The sequence below is a fragment of the Heterodontus francisci genome, chromosome 13 (assembly GCF_036365525.1).
Source record: "Heterodontus francisci isolate sHetFra1 chromosome 13, sHetFra1.hap1, whole genome shotgun sequence".
NCBI lineage: Eukaryota > Metazoa > Chordata > Chondrichthyes > Heterodontiformes > Heterodontidae > Heterodontus > Heterodontus francisci.
In genome coordinates this window covers 51,790,129-51,817,747 of record NC_090383.1, presented here as the reverse complement: position 1 = coordinate 51,817,747, position 27,619 = coordinate 51,790,129, and the positions used below count along the sequence as shown (strand labels likewise).

The 27,619-nt window shown below is 41.8% G+C and overlaps 1 protein-coding gene across 4 annotated transcripts in view; it reads left to right on the top strand.

Annotated features, from left to right (window-relative positions):
- The window catches only part of ipcef1 (interaction protein for cytohesin exchange factors 1), a 210,973-nt gene that overhangs the window by 30,586 nt on the left and 152,768 nt on the right, over positions 1 to 27,619 (top strand). Inside the window, exon 1 of one of the 4 annotated variants that reach the window (XM_068044822.1) lies at positions 14,540 to 14,558. The exons of 2 other annotated variants lie outside the window; for them this stretch is intronic. Coding sequence is in view for 1 of the 2 variants with exons in the window: in XM_068044819.1 (XP_067900920.1) it covers positions 15,466 to 15,471 (6 nt within the window). In the remaining variant the exon portion in view is untranslated. Of the gene's footprint in view, positions 1 to 14,539; positions 14,559 to 15,450; positions 15,472 to 27,619 lie in introns of those variants that run through there. One more of the 4 variants, XM_068044819.1, reaches the window with a different exon arrangement.

Genomic DNA, 27,619 nt, shown 5'->3' with positions numbered 1-27,619 from the left:
ATAAATAGTTATTTTTTAAGCCTACAAGAAAACCTGTCTTTTGTCTGTTTATTTGACCCTTAAACACTTGTGGACTAAAACACTTTTTAAAAACACTATCTGCGGTCAGTTGAGAGGTGAAAAGTGGAAGCTAACCACACCATTTCCCACCTGCCAGTAACACCAGGTAACTCCCCCCTCCTTGATGTGCTCTGAGTCAAAGTTCCTTGAGTTGCAGACATTTACTGCAGATGTAGTTGCCTGGGATCATGCTGCTCTCCACAAAGTCTCACATGCTGCAGATGCGGCATGCCACCTGCACTGCCTTCGCTAAATAACCATGTTTTATATATTTTTAGTTAATTGAAATTTTACATAATTAATTCACTTGGTTTGTTAGTTTTTTAAACTAATTTAAATTGTTTAATAAAGTATTAGTTATAGCTTTCTAATTTTCAATAACCCCTGCCTCAAGCTTCCACCAGCTACAACAAATGTTAAAGGCGGAAAGGAGTACTTCCTTCCACTCCCCGCCCCCACCAACCCACCACACTGAATTTCCATTTTGTGAATGCAATGCATCGTAAACAGAGTACAATGTGATTTGTATTTATGCTCTGTGCTGCAGCTCGTGAAATGGAGCCTCTCGTTCCCACACCTGTCTTACAGTTAGACACTCACAGTCCTGATCTGCCCATCCCTATACCAATCGTTACATGGCTCATATAATAATTCCGAGATTACCAACCATGAGATCCTCTCTTTTATTAAAAAAAAAAAAATTGGTTCCTAGTTTCTGCTAATCCCTTAGCAAGACCTCTTTTGTGCCTTTGTCATTGGTCCAAATATGGACCACGACAACTAGATGTTTCCCATCACTCCAAGTTCCTCTCCAGTTGTTCCGAGATATTGTTTACCTTTGCACCGGGTAGACAGCACATCCTCTGGACTATAGGTCACAACTGCAGAGGATACCCTCTCTCCCCTTAATTATCAAATCTCCTATGATCTTTTTTATTCCACTCTGCAGTCTTTATACTTATCCACACAGTTATCAAGTAGGGAGATGGTGGCGTAGTCGTAATGTCACTGCACTCATAATCCAGAGGCCCAAACTAATAATCCTGGGGACACTGGTTCAAATCCTACCATGGCAGCTGATAGAATTTAAATTCAATTAATTAATTCAATTAATAAAAATTCTGGAATTGAAAGTTAATCTCGGTAATGAAGCTATCATCGATTGTTATAAAAACTCATCTGGTTCACTAATGTCCTTTAGGGAAGGAAATCTGCTGTCCTTACCTGGTCTGGCCTATGTGTGACTCCAGACCCACAGCAATGTGGTTGACTCTTAACTGCCCTCTGAACTGGCCTAGCAAGCAATTCAGTTGTCAGGGGCAATTAGGAATGGGCAACAAATGCTGGCCTTGCCAGCAATGCCCACCTCCCAAGAAATAATCAAAAAAAAGTATGTTGTACCTGGGACCAGTGTCGGCAGACCTCCTGCTGTATGTCTCCTTGGTTCCCCTTACCCTGCTGACTAAGTCACACTTGCCCATCCTGCACCTGTGCTTTTCGAGTTGTGATTGTACTCTGGAGAAGCCTATCTAAACATTCTTCCCTCTCCCTTATGTATTGGGGTGTCTCAAGACAGACATTTACTGCAGATGTGGCAATCTGGGACAGTCTTCCTGTGCACCAACTCTCTCATATTACAGTTGTGGCACCCAACCTGAACTGCCAATTCTAATCTTTCTTTATTAATTAGCAATAATTAATAGCATCACTTGAGGCTCATGTATTAATTAGCTAATGGATTAGTTTGATTTGAAATTAGTTGGTAATGGTCTCCTAAATAGGCAGTACCAGAGATGATCTTTTACTCCCATGTTGTATAAAACTCCAGGACTAGCAGCAGTTAGTTTTTACAATGTTAGGCATTCTTTGGTTCTTGCATTGGATGTCTCACCACCAAAGTTTTGAATTAAGTCTTTCCCTCTCTACAGCAGTAGATTCGATTAGACAGTCAGAGGATCAAATATTGAATAATTTAAACTGGCTTGTCTAGGTTTTTATTTTCTTTCTCTGGTTTTGTTGGAGTTTAAGTTGTTAACACCAGAGGCAGATTTTGCTATTGATCTGCCAAGCTCTGCCCTTTTCAGGACTGTCATACATAAGTATGCCAGCTGTTCATCCATATAGTGAATAAATAAAGCTGGTAAAATATTTTTTTAAAAATCATTGGTACACAAAAGCCGAAGGTGCAAATTGGAATTTTAGTCTCAGCACAGTGTGTATCCCAGCTGGCTGTGTGGGCACAATACATCTTTTGGCACCGACCCAGGCAATGCATTACCTGTATTAGAACAAAGCAATTGTCTCTTTTGTTGTGGCAGCATGTCTGCTAAAAGCTTTAAATATTGTGCAAGAAGCAATAGTCTATTTACAATCAGTCGATGCTTGCCATTGCATAAAATGTTTATCAACTAAACATGACACAATAACTTGCCAGATTGGCTCTGGCTCACAAAATATACCTTTAAGCAACCAAATTGGTGTTTGCACAATATTCAAGATGCAACAAAAGCACAGCAATCCTAAAAAATGCTGTCACATCAAGTCAGGCATTGCCAATATTCCATTGGCATCAATCAATGGTCAAGAAACACTGACATCACATAGTTGTGAGAACTCAATGGCTTCAACGCTCAGCAGGGACTTAAATGGGATTGTCTAATACTGAGACAGTACTGGCACTGAGGATCCTTTTCCACTGAGTGGTGCAGAGTGTTCGCTGGTCCAAAGACAGAATCAGCAACTCATTCCACATTTATCAAAGATATCTGCTTCTCCAAAGGTGCTGACTAGTCTCATTAAATTATAGAAACTTACAGCATAGAAAGAGGCCCTTCAATCCATCATGTCCATGCTAGCCAAGAAAGAGTTATCTAGCCTAATCCCACTTTCTAGCTCTTGGTCTGTAGCCCTGTAGGTTACAGCACCTCAAGTACAAATCCAAGTGCTTATTAAAAGCGATGAGTGTTTTTGCCTCCACCACCCTTCCAGGCAGAGTTCCAGACCCCCACCATCCTCTGGGTGTAAAGATTCCTTCTCAACTCCCCTCTAATCCTTCTGCCAATTGCTTTAAATCTATGTCCCCTTGTTATTGACACCTCTGCTAAGGGAAATAGATCCTTTCTATCCAATCATAATTTCTTTACACCTTAATTAAATCTCTCCTTAGCCTCCTTTGTTCCAAAGTAAACAACCTCCAACTATCCAATTTTTCATCATAGTTAAAATTTTCCAGTGCAGGCAACATCCTTGTAAATCTCCTCCATACCCTGTCTAGTATAATCTTGTCCTTCCTGTAATGTGATGACCAGAACTATATACAGTACTCGAGCTGTGGACTAACTTGTGTTTTATACAATTCTAGTATTTCCTCCCTACTCTTTATATTTTATGCCTTGACTAGTAAAATAACTTATCTCATATGTCTTCTTGGCCACCTTATCCACCTGTACTGCTACCTGCCAGGGTCTGTGGACATTCACTCCAAGGTCTTTCTGTTCCTCTACACTTCTCAGTATCCTACCATTTATTGTGTATTCCCTTCCCCAGACTGTATGCCATTTTCCACCTTCCCACCTGACCAGTCTATTGACATCTTCCTGCAGTCCACAACTTTCTTCTTCTCTGTCAACCACACGGCCAATTTTCGTATCATCTATCCCCTACATTTAAGTCTAAATCATTGATGCAAGCCACACAAAACAAGGGACCTGAATCCTGTGGAACCCCACTGGAAACAGCCTTCCCATCCTAAAAACACTAGTCGGACATTATCCTTTACTTCCTGCCACTGAGACAATTTTAGATCTAACTAGTTGTTTTATCCGAGATCCCATAGACCTTTAGTTTTCTGACCAGTATGCCATGTGGGACTTTGTCGAAAGCCTTGCTAAAGTCCATGTAGACATATATAAAACATGTTACCCTCATTGACCCTCCCTCAAAAAAATTCAATCAATTTAGTCAGACACAACCTTCCTTTAACAAATCTATGCTGACTATCCTTGATTAATCTGTGCTCTTCTAAATGATGATTAATACTGTCTCTCAGAAATTTTTCCAATGACTTGCCCATGACTGATATTAGGCTGACCAGCCTACAATTACTTGGTCTATCCCCATCACCCTTTTTAAACAATGGTACAACAGTAACAATTCTCCAACCCTCTGGCATCATGCTTGTAGCCAGACGGGATTGGAAATTGATGGTTAGAGTCTCTGCTATTTCCTCCCTTGCTTTTCCTAACAACCTGGGATACATTTCATCTGGGCCTGGCAACTTATCTACTTCCAAAGATTCTAAATCATTATGTTTATCCTATCTGACATTTCACATTGCTCCTGAACTCCAATGTCTGCATCTGCTCTTTGTGATGACAGATGCAAAGTATTTATTAAAAGTCGTGGCCACATCATCCATCTCTGCAAACAGCTTAACGTTTTATTATCTAATTATCAAGGGATATGGGGAGAAAGCGGGAACAGGGTACTGAATTAGACAATCAGCCATGATTTTCTTTGAATGGCGGAGCAGGCCCGAAGGGCCGAATGGCCTATTCCTCCTATGTTTCTATGTAATAGGCCCTACTCTTTCCTTAGGTATCCTCTTGTTTATGTATTTTATCATTTAGAACTCATCTTAGGCAGGAATTCCTCTGCTTTGAGGTCGTAGCACGATCCAAAGCCGTTTTATTAGAAAAAAAACACACCAGGTACCCTTCTGTGTTTAATGCCTCAGGATAATGAAAACATAGCATAACTATGGGGGAGCCTACCAAACCAGCAATATATAGAACATGCAATAAAAAAAACCAGACCATTCAGCTCAATTGATTCAGGCCACTGTTTATGCTTCACTTTGAGTCTTCCTTCACCCCTCTTCATCTAACCCTATCAGCATAACCTTCTATTCATTTCTCCCTCTGTGTTTACCTAACTTCTTCCCTTTAAATGCCTCAACAGATTCTTGTGGCTGCAAGTTGCACAATCTAACCACTCTTTGGGTCAAGAAATTTCTCCCGAATTTCCTATTGGATTTATTAGTGGCCAAATTACATTTATGGCCCCTATGTTTGGTCTCCCTCACAAGTGGAAGCACCTTCTCTCGTGCTTACTCTATCAAACCCTTTCATAATCTGAAAGCCCTCTTTCAGGTCACTCCTCTGCCTTCTCTGTGCGAGAGAAAACAGTCCCAGCTTATTTAATTTTTCCTGATGAATATAATATTGTGCTCTGGTAGCATTGTAAATCTTGTTTTGTATCTTTGACAGCATCTCTATGTTCTTTTTGTAATATGGAGACCAGAACTGTTCACAGTACTCCATGATAGCATTTCTAAATGGACTTAGTTTTGTACGCCTCGCACAATGGGTAACTCATCTAACCCACAATGGTCTGGGTCCCTGATCTTTCTGCCCCTCCAAGATAACCACAGTCTCCCTCTGGGAAGAAAAATTAAGGAAACTGATGTAAATATGCCCCCTTCCCACACTGCACAAACAGTTCAACTCCCATTTCTGTTGGGTCCAGTTACAGGAACTGCTAGAATTTCATCCAAAAAGCCAACAGAACAGGTATGTCCTGACGGATGACGACAAGAACAGGATCCTTAAGAAATCCTTCCACCCTCACCAACTGATAGGTGTAGCAATGATGGGCTTAGCTGCAATCTTTTTCTAGTAGTACGCAAAGTTCCTATTGTACCCTAGTGTGTCCCTCACTATGCAATTTCCAACCTAGAGACTCCAAAACTTGTGTCAGTCACACACCAGATATTTCCCTCTCACTTGGAAGTCTGCTAAGGGGCCATTTGAAAGAATTTGTGAGCGAATACTAGGAACTGGGTTATCTTTAAGGAAGAGATGCTTCAGGTAAAGGCTTGGTACACTCCACAAGGGTTAAAGATAAGGAAACCAATAGCAGGGTTCATTGGAAGATGAAGGAGAAAGACATTATGCTGAAACAAAAAGGGTGTATGATGCATGTCAGGTGAATTCTTCAAGTGAGAACCAGGCCATATACAATAAGTTAAAAGGGGAGGTGAAGAAGGAAATTAGACTTGCAAAGAGAGAATATGAGAATAGAATGACAGTCAACATAAAAGGGAACCCAAAAATCTTCCACCGGCATGTAAATAGTGAGTGAATAGTAAGAGGTGGAGTGGGGCCTATTAGGGACAAAGTGGGTAATATATGCTTAGAGGCACAGGACAAGGCTAATATACTTAATGAGTACTCTGTATCAGTGTTCACAAAGTAAGTGGAATCTGACAAAATATCAGTTGAGATGGAGAGAGTAGAGGCAATGGATAGGGTAAAATATTGACGGTTGGGGGGAGTACCAAAAGGGCTGCGAAACTTAGGGTACATAAGTCACCTGGTCCGGATGGCTTGCATCCCAGGTTGCTAAAGGAAGTAGGGTTGGAGATAGAGGAAGGGCTTGCCATAACCTTCCAATCTTCCCTGGATACTGGGGAGGTGCCAGAGGCTTGGAGAGTGGCAAATGTGACACTCTTATTCAAGAAAGGGTGTAAGGACAGTCTTTGTAACTACAGGCCACTTAGTTTAACATTATTGTTGGGTAAGGTTTTAGAAACAATAATAAGGGGAAAAAATCAACAGGCACTTGGCGAGGTTCGAGTTAATTAAGGATAGTCAGCACGGGTTTGTAAAAGGCAGATCATGCTTGACTAATCTAATTGAGTTTTTTGATGAAGTAACAGAGAAGGCTGATGAAGGGAATATGGTGGATGCTTATACGGATTTTAAGAAAATATTTGATAAGGTACCACATAAAAGGCTGTTTAACATAATTAAGGCTCATGGAATAGGAGGGTCCGTGTCCAATTGGATAAAAAATTGTCATAAGGATAGAAAACAGTGAGTCATAGTAAATGGTTGTTTATCAGACTAGAGAATGGTAGACAGTGTTCCACAAGGGTCAGAGCTGGGACCACTGCTTTTAATGCTATATGCAAATGACTTGGATCTTGGAATTCAGAATGGAATCTCAAAATTTGCTGATGATAACAAACTTGGAGGTGTGGCAAACAGTGAGGATGATGTGAACTGCCTGCAACAGGACATAAATAGGCTAGCAGAATGGGCAGAGAGGTGACAGATGGGAATGTAATACTGACAAGTAAGGTGCTGCATTTTGGCAAAAGAAATAGGGAGAGGTAATATATACTTAAGGGTACAGTTCTAAAGAGTGTCCACAAACAGAGGGACCTGGGGGTGCATATGCATTGATCTTTGAAGGTGGCAAGACATATTGAGAGCGTGGTTAGTAAAGCATTTGGGATCTTGGGCTTCATAAATAGAGGCATTGAGTACAAAAGCAGGGAAATTATGCTGAACCTTTATAAAGCTCTGGTTGGGCCACAACTGGAGTAATGCGTTCAGTTCTAGTCACCACACTTTATGAAGGATGTGAGTGTCCTTGAGAGGGTGCAGAGGAGATTTACCAGAATGATTCCAGGGATGGGGGATTTAGTTACAAGGTTAGGTTGGAAAAACTGGGTGATGGGGGGGGGTGGGGGGTGGGTGTTGTCCTTAGAACAAAGGAGATTGAGGGAAGATTTAATAGAAATGTACAAGATTATGACAGGCTTAGGTAAGTTAGACCAGGAAAAACTCTTCCCATTAATTAATGGTACAAGGACTAGAGGATACCGATTGAAGATTTTGGGCAAGGGATGCAGGGGGAATATGAGGAAGCACTGTTTTACGCAACAGGTGGTAAAGACCTGGAACTCGCTGCCCACAAGGATGGTAGAGAAGTGACAATCAATGACTTCAAAAGGAAATTGGATGACCGCTTGGGCTATGGAAAATCGAGCAGGGGCGTGGAACTGGCTGAATAGCTCCATCGAGAGCCGGCATTGACTCGGTGGTCCAAATGGCCTCCTTCTGTGCCATAAATGACTTTATGACTGCTGGAGAGCATTACTGTTACAAATACGAACTGGTTCTATTTCATTTTGATCTCGTAGCAGTCCCTTTGAATAAGGTACAATACATGAGAGTTTAAAAAGGCACCTGCATCTTCAAACCTATTGCATTACATGCATTGTGAAACTTGTCTCCTTGGTAACAGACTCAATAAAGTGTCCAATAAATAATTTTCAAATTTTTACAGGCTTTATGGCTGTTCCAGTAATGTATAAGATAAGACATCCAGTTCCTTTTAAGGTTGACATTTCTGACTTTCTAATGATCCTTGGAGACATGTCGAGAGCTGTAAAGGGAGCAAGTGTAGTTAAATCAAGCAAGCGAGTATTCTTTGGCAGGTAGATTTTAGATGACGCACAGCTTATAAGGAGATGAAAAGGAGAGGGGTGGTAAATGTAGCAATTTATATAGAAATAGGTTTAGAATTTAGTTTCGCAACCTTTTACCATGTTCCATTTGAAAAGACGATGTGCATACGTTACATTGTCACAGATTCACTTGTTTCATTATTGATGTGATGTTTTCCACTGGCAGTTCCAACAGCTTGAAAATAACTGAGTATGATTTTGCTATTTATTGTTACAGGTGAGTTACTGAACATTTACCTAGGTGATATGATTTATCATGCAAGACGCTCAAATTCCTAGGGAATAGGACTTGCCTTGAAAGATGATCTAAGACATGATCTAGAGTAAAGGATAGAAAAGATGCCAAAACTTAATAGAAGCACAACTGAGATTTAATGGGATGATTAGATAAGACCATCTGTAGGATACTATCATGGCAGCAATGTTATCTATTAAGCTGGATAAAGTCTGAATATTGGGGGCAATGGAATGGGTTCACCCTAATCAGAAAAGAATGAGCTTCTATCTCATGTGGCCTCATTTTGTCACAGGCAAGTGGGAAATTAACGAAACCAGAGATTTCCTGCTGGTAGTTAAATCCACCCAAGATGTTTGCAGCACATGAAAAGAGAGGGCAATATGGTTAATGTTAATATAATTTATCTAAATCCAGTGCTTCCACTACAGACTGATGCATATAAACTAACTGGTAGCAGTATAGTACTGGGGGAGTGCTGCTGTATTGTCTGAGGTGCTCAATCAGGGCTTCATCTCCCTTTTCGGATGCTACGTCTGCCTATAAATGAGTAACAGAACTTGAAAAGTAATCTGTTAGATGTGAAGTGTTTTAGGACACCTGAAGATTTGAAAGGTATTCTATAAATGCAAATTCATTATTTCAAGAGAACCTTAGATGTTACTCTGGAGAGAAGGGATTGAGGTATGTGATGGATTGATCCAGGATAAGCCTTTTTCCTTCTTGAAACTCATGTTAGTATGGAAACATAGGCATAGAGGATATATAAAGCAATAACAGCTTCATTGACCATTAGCCTCAGTTGATCCTTTTATATTAATCTGGAATGCATGGTCCAGATGACATTTTTGGTTTCCAGCTGGTCCTATAGAGCACATCCTGAGGAAATGAAATATACTCTTGCATCTGGGGCATAGGCTGTGACATTCCTTCAGGAAGGTTGTGTCAGCAACCCTGAACTAAAAACCTTTATCATACACTTGGAAAATGATTGTAAACTTTGTACATTTGGCAACTAGAAGCATCACTTCTACATCAGTGCCCTCAGCAGGCACCAGAACAAAGACTGTTAGCCGCTATTATTTTAAGTTGCAATTGATAAACTTGCTGCTGCCTGCTTCCAAAAGTGACCCCAAGTGTGCAATACATTCAGGCTTGGACATTGAGTGTTAAATCACATAGTTACTTTTCACCCTTGAGGCAATAAAGTAGAACCACACTACTTCACCCTATCCCTGCACTAGCTACAAAAGCTTGCATGGATTCCTAATCTCCTTTCCAGTATCACTCACCAAAGTGTTTTTTTCTAAACTAATGCTGGGACAGTAATATTGACAGCAACTATTCAGCATACAATGGACATAATGACACGGAGACCTGTGACAAGGGTATATATATGGTGATAGTATTGTTTGAAAGGGATGGGCAGTTCTCAATTGGATTGACCAATTGAAAAGCATTCAAGCATTTGTCACATTTAACCAGGCTGGCACAAATTGGATCATTATGCAATGATTGTCTTCTGACATTAATTGCTATTTTTATTAACATTTAGGTATTTACTTTTGTTTAAGCTTTTATTTCACCAACATCCATTGAGACAATTGAAGGTTTTTGAAATGGACATGGGTGAGATCAGCTCCCCTTTAGCCTTATTATGCAATATGTTCTCAGCTTGTGGAAGCGATCACTGGGGTAAATAGGGGAAGTGCTTTTCGATAGTGTTATGTGACACACAGTAGCTCTGGCAAACAGCAGTGAAAGCTTTTGAGGCTGTGAAACACTGACTTTATATACTTATTCTTAGTATATGCGCACATATATACAAAATAAAATCTGAGCATTGAATTGACACAATCCAGATCTTGCTGCAAACAAAATTGCAACTAGCTTTGAAGAATGTTTTTTCCTTTATTTTCTGCATTTGTCACTCTGACTGCTTTCATGCTTCCTGCTTCATCTGCTGATAAACAGATGGACGACAATTAACTTACCCAAATGATTTTTCTACTGGGTTATTTGCAACAGCATCCAGGAAATTAATCTAATTCCTGGCAACCCTAAACAAAAAAGGCAAGCTCCTCACTCATCTGAGAGGGTGCAAGTGAACAGTATGGTTCTTGGGCAGCATTTGCACCTCTTACCCCAGAACAGATGAATAGTTTGCCCTCTTTATTCCGAGTCCATAAATGCCAACACTCTTGGAGTAAGAATGAGTGAGAACAAAGTCCTCAGTGATCTTCAATCCTGGCTGTCTTGTAGGCATCGTGAATGTTAAAAAGACAAGTCTAAAGGCATTGTGTCTCAATGCACAGAGTATTCACTATAAGGTAGGCGAATTAACCACACAAATAGATTTAAATGGAAACAATATAGTTGTGATTACGGAGACATGGCTGCAGGGTGACCAAGGATGGGAACTGAACATCCAAGAGTATTCAATATTTCGGAAGGACAGGCAAAAATGGAAAGGAAGTGGAGTAGCATTGTTAGTAAAAGAAGAAATCAATACAATAGTGAGGAAGGATATTAGCTCAGAGAATCCTGATGTGGAATCTGTATGCGGGGAGCTAAGAAACAGCAAAGGGCAGGAAACATTGGTGGGGATTGTATATAGACCCCCAAACAGCAGTGGTGATGTCGAGGATGGCATTAAACAGGAAATTAGCGACGCATGCAATAAGGTTGCAACTGGATTTATGGGTGTCTTTAATCTACGTATAGGTTGGGCAAGCCAAATTAACAATAATACTGTAGAGGAGGAATTCCTGGAGTGCGTACGTGATGGTTTTTGGACCAATACGTTGAACCAACTGGAGAACAGGCCATCCCAGACTGGGTATTGTGTAATGAGAAAGGATTAGTTAACAATCTTGTTGTGTGGGGTCCCTTGGGGAAGTGTGACCATAGCATGATAGAATTCTTCATTAAGGTGGAGAGTGAGAGAGTTGATTCAGGGTCCTGAATCTAAATAAAGGAATCTATGAAGGTATGAGGCGCAAGTTGGCTATGATAGATTGGGGAATGTTACTTAAAGGGTTGACAGTGAATAGGCAATGGCTGGCATTTAAAGAGTGCATGGATGAATTACAACAATTGTTCATTCCTGTCTGGCACAAAAATAAACCAGAAAGGTGGCTCAACCGTGACTTACAAAAGAAATTAGGGATAGTATTAGATCCAGGGAGGAGAAATATAAAATGGCCAGAACAAGCAGCAAACCTGAGGATTGGGAGCAGTTTAGAATTCAGGAAAGGAGGACAAAGGGATTGATTAAGAAGGGGAAAATAGAGTATGAGAGTAAGCTTGCAGAGAACATAAAAACTGACTGTAAAAGTTTCTACAGCTGTGTGAAGAGAAAATGATTATTGAAGACAAATATGCGTCCCTTACAGTCAGAAACGGGAGAATTTATAATGGGGAACAAAGAAATGGCAGACCAATTAAATACGTACTTTGATTCTGTCTTCACAAAGGAGGAAACCAATTACCTCCCAGAAATGTTGGGGAACAGAGGGTCTGGTGAGAAGGAGGAACTATATGAAATCAGTATTAGTAGGAAAATGGTGTTCGGGAAATTGATGGGATTGAGGCCGATAAATCCCCAGGGCCTGATAATCTACATCCCAGAGTACCTTAGGAAGTGGCTGTAGAAATAGTAGATGCATTGCTGGTCATTTTTCAAAATTCTATAGACTCTGGAACAGTTCCAACGGATTGGAGGGTAGCTAATGTAATCCCACTATTTAAAAAAGGAGGTAGAGAGAAAACAGGGAATTATAGTCCGGTTAGCCTGACAGCAGTAGTGGGGTAAATGCTCGAGTCCATTATAAAAGAAGTAATAGCAGAGCACTTGGAAAACAATGATAGGATCAGTCAACATGGATTTACGAAAGGGAAATCGTGCTTGACAAATCGACTGGAATTTTTTGAGGATGTAACGAGTAGAATAGATGAGGGAGAACCAGTGGATGTGGTGTATTTGGACTTTCAGAAAGCTTTCAATAAGGTCCCACATAAGAGATTAGTGTGCAAAATTAAAGCACATGGATTGGGGGTAAGGCACTGACATGGGTAGAGAACTGGTTGGCAGTCAGGAAACAAAGAATAGAAATAAACGGTCTTTTTCCGAGTGGCAGGCAGTGTCTAGTGGGATACTGCAGGGATCAGTGCTAGGACCTCAGATACTCTCAATATATATTAATGATATAGATGAGGGAATTAAATGTAATATATCCAAGTTTACAGATAACACAAAGCTGGGTGGGAGTGTGAACTGTGAGGAGGATCCAGAGAAGCTCCAGTGTGATTTGGACAGTTTGAGTGAGTGGGCAAATACATGGCCGATGCAGTATAATGTGGATAAATGTGAGGTTATCCACTTTGGTGACAAAAACAGAAAGGCAGATTATTATCTGAACGGCATAGATAGGGAAAGGGGGAGGAGCAGCGAGACCTGGGTGTCCTTGTGCGCCAGTCGCTGAAAATAAGCATGCAGGTGCAGCAGGTAGTTAAGAAGGCAAATGGTATGTTGACCTTCATAGCGAGAGGATTTGTGTACAGGAGCAAGGATGTCTTGCTGCAATTATACAAGGCCTTGGTGAGACCACATCTGGAGTATTGTGTACAGTTTTGGCCTCCTTATCTGAGGAAGGATGTTCTTGCTATGGAGGGAGAGCAGCGAAGGTTCACCAGACTGATTCCTGGGATGGCAGGACTGATGTATGAAGAGAGATTGGATCAATTAGGCTTGTATTCGCTAGAGTTCAGATGAATGAGAGGGGATCGCATAGAAACCTACAAATTTATAATAGGACTGGACAGACTAGATGCAGGAAGGATGTTCCCGATGGTGGGATATCCAGGACCAGGGGTCACAGTCTAAGGATAAGGGGTATGCCATTTAGGACTGAGATGAGGAGAGATTTCTTCACCCGGAGAGTGGTGAACCTGTGGAATTCTCTACCATGGAAAGCAATTGAGGCCAAATCATTAAATATATTCAAGGAAGAGTTAGATATATAAAAGCAAAATACTGCGGATGCCGGAAATCTGAAATTAAAAACAAGAAATGCTGGAAATACTCAGCAGGTCTGGCAGCATCTGTGGAGAGAGAAGCAGAGTTAACATTTCAGGTCAATGACCCTTCTTCGGAACTACCTAATTCTGAAGGAGGGTCACTGACCTGAAACGTTAACTCTGCTTCTCTCTCCACAGATGCTGCCAGACCTGCTGACTATTTCCAGCATTTCTTGTTTTTATCTAAGAGTTAGATATAGTTCTTAGGGCTAATGGGATCAAGGGATGTGGGGAGAAAGCGGGAACAGGGTACTGAGTTTGGATGATCAGCCATGATCGTATTGAATAGCGGAGCAGGCTTGAAGGGCCGAATAGCCTCCTCCTCCTAGTTTTCTATGTTTCTATGTGAGGCATCCTATTTCCAAGATTGCATTGTTTTTAACACTGAGGGTTGACTTGATTACTGTGTGACTGTCAAACTCTGCTACAGTTCACACCAGGCTTCAAACCCACAATGGTATGAGCTGGGTGACTGTCACAATTTCCTTCTGTACTTAATCACACTCATTTAGTTTACATGCAAGAGATATGGAGATGTTTCCTTTCCTGAGCAACTTTGCAACGTGTACTATAGCAGACATAGGTACTAAGAAAACTGCACAAAAATGCACACCTTCCACATGTAATTATGAAATTAAGTCAGTGCAGGTTGTTTTGAGTAATTAAAGAGATCCATTTATGCAGATGAGAACCTAAGTAGCAGCTGTTGGCAAGCCTTTCAGCCACAGTCTATGAAATATTACATGTTCCCTTCCGCTCAAGTTATTTGTGGTGCTGACCAGTTTGAGCTAGAACTTCCTGTGTTTTCTGACATGCTGTCATTAGCCAATGTAGTTGCAGAGAAGGGCCAGTGGCTTGAGTGAGTTGGTATGTAATTTCTGTTCTTATTTTTAATGCTATTTATTTTTCAATTTGTGTTTCTTTACAGATGATTGTGAATATTTAAATGACCATGTCTAAATAGGTTTCATTGCTTGTAAGTGTAAACAGAGAAAGGGTGTCTGCCTGATAAGCTAGTTTTTTTCAGGAACTTTACAAATAAGTTTTTTTTGCAGATCCCTAAGCAATGGATCATAAAGTCTAGATGTTTCATCATTTTCTCCATTTAAAAAATTAGTTAAAATTATATATTGGGCAAGTTGATGATTGTGTTTAGATAATTGAAGAAATGTAAACATTTGAATTCATTCAATTTAGCATAAACCCTCTTTTTTAATTGTTTAATATTATACCTTGTAACTATCTGAACACTGAAATTAATTATATTGCATTTGCCTTGTTGAACTACAGGTGGTTTTGTCGCAATTACTTTAGCATCCATGGTTGAACACCAATGTATTGAGTCACAAACTATTGAAATGGGGTCTTCACATCCACAATTCTTTACACAGGCACTTGCTGATCTCAACTGAGTAATTCTGGGAGCCTTATAGGATATTGCCTCTCAGCAGTAAGGCACTTCCTCAGAGAGTTAGGTACATGGAAGATTAGAGCAGAGGTTTTCCAGACTGGAGTCGATGGACTCTCGGAGATCTAGAAGGGATCCATAAAAAGCATCTCAGATGATCAGGTTTCTGTTGACCCACAGAGCAAATTTCTCAACCTTACTTTTGCTTATTTGCCATCAGATTATTTATGTTGCTATATACTAATAAAAACAAATTTACTCCAATGACAGCCCTGTTTTCCATTGGATGGCTAACACTTTCAGGAGTCAGTAGAGGAGGTCCCTTGTCAATGTGTCAATCTGTCAATGTGTCGATGTTTGCAGAGGATGCCTGTGAGTATGTTGATGTTTTCAAATGGACATCAAATGGAAAAGTTTAAGCGATTGCTCTTGACTTGGGAGTTAATGACGAGAAATCATTATTTTAAAATTATACAAACAGATATACGAATATATGAATTAGGAGCAGGAGTAGGCCCCTTGAGGTTGCTCCGCCATTTGATAAGCTCGTAGCTGATCGGTTTGCAGCCTCAACTCTACTTTCTTGTCAACCCCTATAACCTTTGACTCCCTTGTCAATCAAGAATTTATCTAACTCAGCCTTAAAAATATTCAATGACCTGCCTCCACTGCTCTCTGGGGAAGAGAATTCCACAGACTGACAACCCTCTGAGAGAAAACATTTGTCCTCATTTCCATCTTAAATGGGAGACCCCTAATTTTTAAACTGTGTCCCCTAGTTCTAGTCTCTCCCACAAGGGGAAGCATCCTCTCAGCACCCACCCTGTCAAGTCTCCTCAGGATCTTAGATATTTCAATAAGATCACCTCTCATTCTTCTAAACTCTAATGGATACAGGCCCAATCTATCCAACCTTTCCTCATAAAATAACCACTTCATCCCTGGAATCAGTTGAGTGAATCTTCTCTGAAATGCTTCTAATGCAATTATATCCTTTCATAAGTAAGATCAAAACTGTACACTGTAGTCCAGATGTGATCCCACTAGCATTCTGTACAACTGTAGCAAAACTTCCCTCCTTTTATACTCTTTTCTCCTTGCAATAAATGACAACATTCCATTTGCCTTCCTAATCACTTGCTGTACCTGCATACTAACTTTGTGTGATTCATGCACCAGGATATCCAGATTCCTCTGTATTGCAGAGTTCTGCAATCTCTCACCATTTAAATAATATACTGCTTTTCTACTCTTCCTGCCATGAGTGTAGAGAGATATTAAGAGAAATTCCTTTATGCAGCATTGTAGGAGTATGGATTGCTTTGCTACTAAGAGTAATTGAGGCAGACGCTACTGCATTGTTTAAGGAGGGTTGCCAACTCTGGTCAGAGGTACTCCTGGAGATTTGATTACATGACATCTGACCATGTGACATCTGCACGTGTTATTGCATTTATCTTATAAAGATTGGGTCCTTTTATAATTGAGTATTTTTACTCATGGTTTCATGCCAGCAGCTGTTGTGTGAAAAGTTCTGCAAACCAAGGGGCCATCCGTGAGCCAGGGAAGAGGGGAAACAGAGCATGGGGGAGGGATTCACAGGGAGACGAAAGGTGGTAGTTTCAATGATTCCAGCAATAATCAGTAGTACAAATACTACTACAGCCAAGTTCATGAACATCAGGTCAGCAGCAGCAATGGGGCTGAATGAATTCACTCTAATGTTGGTTCTGGGCTAGCTTGACTGTTTCAATCATCTTCATCTCCTCCTGTGACAAGTCACTCTTGCTGTTCTCTGTCCAGCACCTCCTTGGTGTTCCTGGAGCATGGATTTTATTCCAGTGACCAAAGTCCTGGTGGCGGACTGAAAGGCAAGGGGGCGACCCCGCTTTGGCCTTCCATTGGACCTCGGTGCAATCTTATGGTGGGCCGCAAATTAAGAATCCTCCACTGGGGATGCCATCTCTTCAAGGGACAAGCTCCCGCCTCCAGGGCTGCTAGCCAATCGGAAGGCAACGGTGGCTACTGCTGCTACTGCAGGAGGTCCTGCAGTACTGAAGAATGGAGGAGACCCCTGGACAGGTAAGTGGGGTCAGGGTCACTGGGGCCATTCAGGCAGGCCCCAATGATGAGGTGGATCTTTCGGAGGGAGGCGGGGTGGGGGTGGTAGCCATTTCTGCTGGGGGGGCCCTCCGGGGGCTCTGGATTGCCACCAAAGGAGGGACCACTGCCGACCTTGCAAGAAGGCTGACCGGCTTTACCTGGTGGGATCTTCACACGGCACAGGGCCCTTCTGCCTTCAGTAAAATTGGCCACTTAAGGGCCTCAGTTGGTCTTGGGCAGGAAGGCTGTTCTCAGCCTTCTGCCCTGGACAAAACGGAAAAGAGCCTGGCCATCATTGAGAACTGCTTCCATGTCCATCTCCAAGGGCAGAATAAAATCCTGTTGCTAGAGGACTTGTTATTAACAGTAACTCACTGAAATTTCCCTAATAACTGATATTAATACTAGTAATAGTCAAGATACTCATAACCAATAGTAATACAATAACTCACTGATAGTCTATATGTAACTTATGCAACTTGTAGTGATAGGTATGTTATGGACAAGAGGAAGATGGTGTGGATAACTTCCACTTTTCACCTCTCAACTGACTGTAGATAGCGGGCTGGATTCTACCCAGACTCCGTGATAGGGGTGAGGCCGGAATATGGGTTCAGCAGCAGCATGCCATGGAGGCCATTGCCAGGAGGGCCCGGTCCGATCCACCCAGCAGTGGCGAGGCTCCGTGGCGGACCCCCCTGCCCCCTCCCTGCTGGGCGATGGGACCTGGATTTAAATGTTTAAATTATGACATGCATAAATTTAAATGCACTTACCTTAAATCTTCTGGGCCCGCCGCAATCTTCAGCTCAGCGGCTGGCATTCCCATCAATTCCCCATCTGGGAAATGCTGACATGACACTGGTGCGGAGGGGGGAGGAGGTAAGATTTTCAGTGTGGAGGGGGACAGGGTCAAATAGATGTAATGGGTGTAGGGGATGGTGGGAAGGGGTGAACTTTAAACTTTGTGCAGTCTTTGTGGAGGGGGGTGGGGCAGATCAGATTTAAAGGGTAAGTTTTTTTTGGGGGGTGCAGGGGAAAATACTTAATGTAATTGTTATTGGGGAGGTGGGGAAGGAGTGTTAGAAATTTATTGTATAAATTTTTGGGGGGATACTGCTTTAAAAATTTTAATTGAGCAGCCGGGCACGCTGCCCTTTAAAATGCGCCAGCGCCTGTGCACAGGCAGCTGATGCCATTGAAGGGGACGGACAGCCCACCCCCTCCACGTGATTGGGGTGGGATGGGCCACCCCGGCAATTTAAATGAGAGGCCGTGCAGGAGATTGCAGCAGCTCTTTGGTGTGAGGGCCACTATTTGATGAGTTCGCCGCCGAGATCACTGGCGGGCTCTTAAAATCCAGCCCAGTGCTTTTAGAAATATTGTTTTAGTCCCCTAGTGTTTTAGTGGTCGAATAAACAGACAAACAACAGGATTTCTCATAGGATTCAAAGTGAGATAAATTATTTATTAAACAGCACCCAAAAATATTCGCAACCTCTCCCACTCATACATACACACAAGAGATGGAGATTAGAGGATAGCATGCATTTAAGTCCAATTTTTGTAAAAAGAGTTCACTTTGAAACCTCCTTGGTTTTTCCTGTGGAATTTTTTAACAGTGGTGCAGTGATGTTCCTTTTCTTGGTTCACTGGAGTATTGCAGTCTCCTCTGGTTAAAATTCAGTCAAAGTCAGTGGAGAGAATCATGTTACAATTTCTGAGGAGGGGAGTTTTCAAGGTCACCTTGCAGTCTCTGCCTCCATGGTTTAAGATGTTGCAGGCAGGATAGTCTTGGCTGTGATGGATCTCTCAGCTTCCTGGCTGGCTGGCTTTCTGACTGTCTTTCAGAGAGCTTTTTTTTTGGAAAAAAAAAACCTCATCAGGCTTGGTTTCAGTCAGGCGACCATAGATGCCCTCCCCTAGTGTGTTCGTACAATATCTTTGAAAGTGTGACCATTGTTACACAATGGGAATTTTTGAATGTGGCTTATCTTGACAAAGTGGTGTTACGTCCCACCTATTATCTTGACTTTGAATCCGGCGTCTTCCTGTTTACGAAGGCCTTTGTCAACCCAATTCTTGAAGAAAGGAGCCATTCAGCATTGAATGGGCTGTTCAGCATTTCAATGTGCCTTCCCCAGGACTAATCCAGACATGTTGATGGGTTTAGTCTCCAACAGTCACTATGTATATTTCCAGTACAGGAGAGGTCACCTGACCACTTATTCTATCTTGTCTGCAGTGAAAGTGTGTTCATTTTTGGAGTTTAGTTCATCAGTTCATTTTTACAGCTCAATTGTATCGTACCTTGGTTAGACCGCACCTGGAGTACTGTGTGCAGTTTTGGTCCCCTTACCATAGGAAGGATATTATTGCCATGGAGGGAGTACAACAAAGGTTCACCAGACTTGTTCCCGGAATGGCGGGACTGTCCTATGAAGAGAGATTGGGGAAACTGGGTCTGTATTCTCAAGAGTGTCGAAGAATGAGAGGTGATCTCATTGAAACTTACAAAATACTTAAAGGGATAGATAGGGTAGCTGCAGAAAAGATGTTCCCCATGTTGGGGAGTCTAGAACCAGGGAACACAATTTCAAAATAAGGGGAAGCCACTCAGACTGAGATGAGGAGAAATTTCTTTATTCAGAGGGTTGTAAATCTTTGGAATTCTCAACCCCAAAGGGCTGTGGAAGCTCAGTCGTTGAGTATGTTTAAAGCAGAGATTGACATGTTTCTAAATACCAATGACATAAGGGGATAATGGGATAGTGAGGGAAAAGGCATTGAAGTGGATGATCAGTCATGATCGTATTGAATGGCGGAGCAGGCTCAATGGGCTGAATGGCCTACTGCTCGTACGTTCCTATGATTAGTACATTTTTATTCTTTGGGGCACTTCTCACAGGATAATTGTCCTAAACACAGCTCAGCACCAATATTTCAAAGCTGCTCCTGGGCTCGGACCCGACAAAGGAGAGTTTACACAGTGATACAAATTTCAATACAGGAGGAGGCCATTATCCTCCCCCACCCGACCCCGACCAGTGCCTATACCTGTGCTGGCACTCTGTCCTATAACCACATTTGCTTGAGCTCCTCTTATATTTCTCTTCAAATATTAATGCCAATCCCTTTTAAATGATCTTGTCTGTACCTAAATAGCCATTTGTGGTGAAGCATCCCATGACTTAATAGCCTTCAGTACAAAAACATTTCTCCTCCTTTTTCCCCTTGGTTCATCCATTGAAAATCCCCAGTCTCTATCCCCTGGTTCCTCAATACCAACAATCTTTCACTCTCCCTTTGCTAGCTGTTCCTCTCTCAGTGCCTATCCCACTCACCACCATGCAACTGCTCCTCCAAGCTCTGCAAGAAATGCTGGACTCCATGCCCACCCCATTCCCAGGTGTTCTCGCTCCCCCTTTCTCTCGCTCTCTTCCTCGCCACCAAAGCCTAATCCCTGACCGTCAGTTACCCTCTTCCTCACCCATCTGAGAACCAATCCCTCAACCCCGATTACCTCATCTGCTCCTCCTCTTGAACAGCAGTCTCCAACTCTCTCCATCTCCCTCGACCCGAGTCTGCTGTCATTCTTTCCCCCTACCCTGAGTCCAATTTCCCAACCCTCTCAGTCTCTGGTCACCCACTTCTTCCCACACCCTTCCAGCCCCAATTCCCCACCATCTAGTCCCTGTTCACCATCATCCAACCCAGCCACGTGCCTCTCCTGCTCCATCTGCCTCTGACTCTGTCCTGTCACTCTTCCCAACTCCCTCAGACACCTGGCTATTTCTCCACAAGTCAGTCCCATTTTCAATCATCCTTAATTGGGGAGATTAATTTTAGTAGCTGTAGCAAAGAGCTAGCACAGGCACAATAGGCAGAATGACCTCCTGAGGAATAAATTGCTGTCATTCTGTGTAGCTCTTGGAATTCAGGAAGTGCTGTTGTCATGCTGAGTTATAAATCTAAGTGTGAAATTCTTTTTGTTTTAGTGATATTCAAGCCTCTGTTTTGATTGGGGCTGTGGTAGGTAGTTTCTCATACCAGTTGTGGTTAAACATTTTCCTGAAGGATTTTAATGGGTTTTTCTTTTGTTGCAGATGCATAAACTACACTCCCCAAAAAGAATTAACAGCTGTTACACAGTCTTACTCATACACACACTCTTGCTCATCTGTGAAGCCAGTGCATGTTTGACTACTGTACTGTTGAAACCAAATTTAAATAAAATGAAAAACAATTCTATGTGGGTGGCACTTAGTTCAACCAACCATTTTTAGATATTGCATACATCCTATTTTAGCATAATTGTAACCCAATAAAAATTTGTGTTTGGGTAGTTTTTTTCAATTAATGTGCAAACGGACGTGTTATAGGCTCCAATGCATGAATCATCTGTTGGTTTTATCTTTGGGTTTGGATTCTGGGAGCCTGGAGTCTGCGGGCCAACTTACTGTGTCTGTGCTGTAGAATTTGTTTTCTCTCTCCAGGTCTGCTGCCTGGGGAAACCAGATTTAACTGCTCAGATGCTAGCAGCCAGCTTATAGTTGTCATGCTCTCAGAATCTGAATTCAAACCCCACATAAAAATTGCTATTAACTAACCAAAAATAAAAATTTCACCTTTGCATAGGGTTGGATGTGTTATTTTAGACCTGGAAATGTGCAATGAGACAGGATTAATTAATAACCTCATAGTAAAGGAGCCTCTAGGCAACAGCAATCATAACACGATAGAAGTTCACGTTCCGTCTGAAGGGGAGAAATGTGATTTTATTATGGTCAGGTGAGGGATTGAAGAGCTTCTCTCTTTTCCCTCTCCTGTTTAGCCACAAAAGGTTTCATTCTTTCTTGCTGTGGATGTACTGGCCAATTCAGTAGTTGTTTAATTGGTTCTTGTTATGATCATAGCAAGTAAGTAATCAGACATTTTCTTGCATTTGTCAAAGAAAGAAGTTAACTTTATTGTACCTAAACCAAACTAATGAAAATAGTAAACTATGCGCCAACTTTTTCTCACACACACACGTAGGTTACAGAGTGGGGAAATGTAAATTCGTTGAGTCAGAGTCCATAGAAAAAAGGGGTATACAGTCTGTGGCATTTAGTAATTCAGCTGGCTTCTAGCTGAATTCAGTGATCCTGAGGCTTTTAGTTTGAAGAGGTGATGACTGGTTCGGTGGGTCTCTTGGAGACAGTGAGGTAGATGATTTCCTCCAACAGGGTTTCTGATTGTAGCTGGAGTATGCAAAGGTGGCCAGTCAACAGGCAGAGTTCAAAGCTTGTAAGCTGAAATGGAGAGAGAGGGACCCCCACTTGTGTCTGCACATGTCAGAGTCCAGAAGCTTCTCCTTGCTGCTGTAGAGAAAACATAAGTTTAAGTCACAGATGGGGAGGGGCTTGTCACATGACAGTCACCCAGTGATTCAGATACGGCAGCAGTGTTTCTCTTCTTGTTAAAAAGAACAGGTATTTCCCTTAAACTTCCGAGGTCTTGATTCTTGCTGGGATGAGCAGACCTTTCGTCTCCTTCCTCACAGACCTTGCAATGTAGGAACAGTGTTGCAAATTAGGTGGCCATCTTAAACTGCAAGCAAAGTCATCCTTTATCTGTTCTTTTTTAAATTTCTTCAAAAAATATACATTCCGATCTCCAATCAGTGGATTCGAGAAAATTATCATTCAACAAAGCAAGCTGCCATGACAGAGTCTAAGACTAGTGTTTTGAACCTAAATAAAGGTAATTATAAAGGTATGAAGGCAGAGCTAGCTAAAGTGAACTGGGAAACTTGATTAAAAGATAGGTCAGTAGAGATGCAGTGCCATATTTTTAAGGAGATATTTAATAACTCTCAACAAAGATTTATCCCAGTGAGAAAGAAAGACTCTTTGAGATGGATGCATGATCAATGGCTAAATAAGAATAGTATCAAATTGAAAGAAACATTGAACAAATCTGCAAAGATTAGTGGTAGGTCAGAAGATTGGACAAATTTTAAGACCGGCAAAGAATGACTTTAAAAAATAGAGAAAATGTAGAGTACATACATACAAACATACGAAAATATGAATTCGGAGGAGGAGTAGGCAATTCGACCCTCTAGCCTGCACTGCTATTCAACAAGATCATGGCGGATCTGATTGTAACCTCAACTCCACATTCCCCTGCACCCCCGAAAACCTTTCACCCCTTGATTATCAAGAATCTATCTACCACTGCCTTAAAAATGTTCAAAGACTCTGCTTCCGCCACATTTGAGGAAGAGTGTTCCAAAGACTCTCAACCTTGTGAGACAAAATATTTCTCCTCATCTCTGTATTAAATGTATTATTTTTAAACAGTGACCCTTAGTTCTAGATTTTCCCACAAGAGGAAACATCCTTTCCACATCCACCCTCTCAAGACCCCTCAGGATCTTGTATGTTTCAATCAAGTCCCTCTTACTCTTCTAAACTGCAGCGAATACAAGCCTAGTCTGTCCTACCTTTCTTCATAAGACAGCCCGCCCATTCCAGGTATTAGTTGGTAAACCTCTGAACTGCTTCCAATGCACCTCCATCCTTCCTTAAATAAGGAGACCAATACTGTGCACAGCACTCCAGATGTGGTCGGACCAATGCCCTGTATAACTGAAGCATAACCTCCCTACTTTTGTATTCAATTCCCCTCGCAATAAATGATAATGTTCTATTAGCTTTCCTAATTACTTGCTGTACCTGCATATTAAACTTTTGCAATTCATGCACTAGGACACCCAGATCCCTCTGTATCTCAGAGCTCTGCAATCTCTCACCATTTAGATAACATGCTTCTTTTTTACTCTTCCTACCAAAATGTACAACTTCACATTTTCCCACATTATACTTCATTTGTCAGATTTTTGCCCACTCACTTAACCTATCTATATCACTTTGTAGCCTCATTATGTCCTCTTCATGACTTGCTTTCCTATCTATCTTTGTATTATCAGCAAATTTAGCAACCATACCTTAGGTCCCTTCATTGTCCCATCCTACATCATTTATATAAACTGTAAAAAGTTGAGGCCCCAGTCCTGATCCCTATGGCACACTTCTCATTATATCTTTTCAAACAGAAAATGACCCATTTATGCCGACTCCCTGTTTCCTGTTCGCTAGCCAATCTTCTATCCATGCCAATATGTTACCCCTACACCATGAGCTTTTATTCTCCACAATAACCTTTGATGTGGCACCTTATCAAATGCCTTCTGGAAATGTAAGTACAGTGCATCCACTGGTTCCCCTTTATCCATGTTACTTCTTCAAAGAACTTCAATAAATTGGGTAAACATGATTTCCCTTTCACAAAACCATGTTGACTCTGCCTGATTATCTTGAATTTTTCGAAGTGCCCTGCTACAACGTCTTTAATAATAGCTTCTAATGTTTTCCCTGAGACAGACGTTAAGGTAACTGGCCTGTAGTTTCCTCTTTCTGTCACCCTCCCTTGTTGAATAAAGGAGTTACGTTTGCTATTTTCCAATCTAATGGAACCTTCCCCGAATGTAGGGAATTTTAGTAAATTAAAACCAACAAATCGTCTATCTCACTAGCCACTTCTTTTAACACCCTAGAATGAAAGTCCATCAGGACCCAGGGACTTGTCAGCCCACAGCTCCAACAATTTGCTTAGTACCACTTCCCTGGTGATTGTAATTTTTTTGAATTCCTCCCTCCCTTCCATTTCCTGATTTACAGCTATTTCTGGGATATTACTTGTATCCTCTATGGTGAAGACCAATGCAAAATACCTGTTTCATTCATCTGACATCTTATTTTCCATTATTAATTCCCCAGACTCATTTTATATAGGGCCAACACTCACTTTGTTAATTCTTTTTAAAATATCTATAGAAACATTTGCTATCTGTTTTTATATTAGTAGCTAGCTTTCTCTCGTACTCTAATTTTTCCCTTTGTCATTCTTTGCTGTTTTTTATATTCTGTTCAATCTTCAGACCTGCCACCCATCTTTGCGCAATTATATGATATTTCTTTAAATTTGATGCTATCTTTAGTTAACCACGTATGGTGGGTCCTCCTCCCCGAGGAATCTTTCTTTCTCAATGGAATGTATCTATTCTGTGCATTCTGAAATATCCCCTTAAATGTCTGCCACTGCATCTCTATTGACCTATCCTTTCACCTAATTTGCCAGTTCACTTTAGCTAGCCATGCTTTCATGCCCTCAGAATTGCCCTTATTTAAGTTTAAAATACTGGTCTTAGACCCACTCTTCTCTCCCTTAAACTGAATGTAAAATTCAATCACTGCTGCCTAGGAGTGCCTTCATAATGAGGTCATGAATTAATCCTATCTCGTTGCCAGGTCCAGTATACCAGGTCTAGTATAAAAGCAAAATACTGTGGATGCAACATTGAACTCAATGATCACTCCAGCAGGCTGTAGTGTGCCTAATCGGTAGATGAGATGCTGTTCCTCGAGCTTGCGTTGATGTTCACTGGAACACTGCAGCAATCCCAGGACAGAGATGTGAGCATGAGAGCAGGGGGGAGTTTTGAAATGGCAAGCAACCGGAAGCTCGGGGTCCTGCTTCCGGACTCAGCAGAGGTGTTCCGCAAAGCGGTCACCCAGTCTGCGTTTGGTCTCCCCAGTGTAGAGGAGACCACATTGTGAGCAGCGAATACAGTATACTACATTGAAAGAAGTACAAGTAAATCGCTGTTTCACCTGAAAGGAGTGTTTGGGACCTGGGATAGTGAGGAGAGAGGAGGTAAATGGGCAGATATTACACCTCCTGCAATTGCAGGGAAAGGTGCCATGGGAAGGGGACGAGGTGGTGGGTGTAATGGAGGAGTGAACCAGGGTGTCACAGAGGGAATGATCCCTTCGGAATGCTGACAAGGGAAGGGAAAATGCGTTTGGCTGTGGCATCACGCTGGAGGTGGCGGAAATAGCGGAGAATGATCCTTTGGATATGGAGGCCGATGGGGTGGAAAGTGAGGACAAGGGGAACCCTGTCGCGTTTCTAGGAGGGAGGGGAAGGGGTGAGGGTAGAGGTGCGGGAAATGGACCGGACACGGTTGAGGGCCCTGTCATCCACAGTGGGGGAATTCCTTGGTTGAGGAAAAAGGAAGACATATCAGAAGCGCTGTCATGGAAGGTAGCATCATCAGAGCAGATGCATTGGAGATGGAGAAACTGGGAGAATGGAATGGAGTCCTTACAGGAGGCAGGGTGTGAAGAAGTGTAGTCGAGGTAGCTGTGGGAGTCGGTGGACTTATAATGGATATTAGTAGACAGCCTAACCCCAGAGATGGAGAAGTCAGGGAAGGGAAGTGTCGGAGATGGACCATGTAAAGGTGAGAGAAGGGTGGAAATTAGAAGCAAAGTTGATAAAGTTTTCCAGTTCGCGGTGGGAGCAGGAAATGGCTCCGGTACAGTCATCAATGTACCGGAAAAAGAATTGGGGGAGGGGGCCTGAGTAGGACTGGAACAAGGAATGTTCGACATATCCCACAAAAAGACAGGCATAACTAGGACCCATGCGGGTACCTATGGCAGCACCTTTTACTTGAAGGAAGTGAGTGGAGTTGAAGGAGAAGTTGTTCAATGTGAGAACAAGTTCAGCCAGGCGGAGGAGGGTGGTGGTGGATGAGGACTGGTTGGGCAATTTCAGAGCATGACGGACCCCCCATTTTACTCTTATTTTTAGTTATTTTTTTTCTTTTTCCTTTTTTAATATTTTTTTCATGTTTATTTTATTTTATTTCATCTTAGTTTGTTCAGTTTGCTTACCTATTGTTTTTTTTCATGTTTGTACTTGCGGCTGTTCAATTTTCAGTCCGTTAACACCCTATCTGTACTAATGCTTTGTCTTTCAACACACCATTAACATATTGTTTGCCTTTCTCCATGACCTTCTGGTCAGCTATTCTGTGACCTTGTCCTATCTACAGCTTCTCCTTTGTTATCTCTTGCCCCACCCCACTTTATTTGCTTATAACCTGTTACATTTCTAATATTTGCCAGTTTTGAAGAAGGGTCACTGACCTGAAACGTTAACTCTGCTTCTCTCTTCACAGATGCTGCCAGACCTGCTGAGTATTTCCAGCATTTCTTGTTTTTATACCAGGTCTAGTATAGCCTGTTCTCTGGTTGGGTCCAGAAAGTGCTGTTCTAAGAAACTATTCCGAATACATTCTATGAACTCCTCATCTAGACTATATTTGCCCATCTGATTTTTCCAGTCTCCATGTAGATTAAAATCCCCCATGATTACCACCGCACCTTTTTGACAATCTCCCATTATTTCTTACTTTATGCCCTGTCCTACCATGTGATTACTGTTAGGATGCCTGTACACCACTCCCACAAATGATATCATTCCTTTATCATTTCTCATGTCTACCCAAACTGCTTCTACA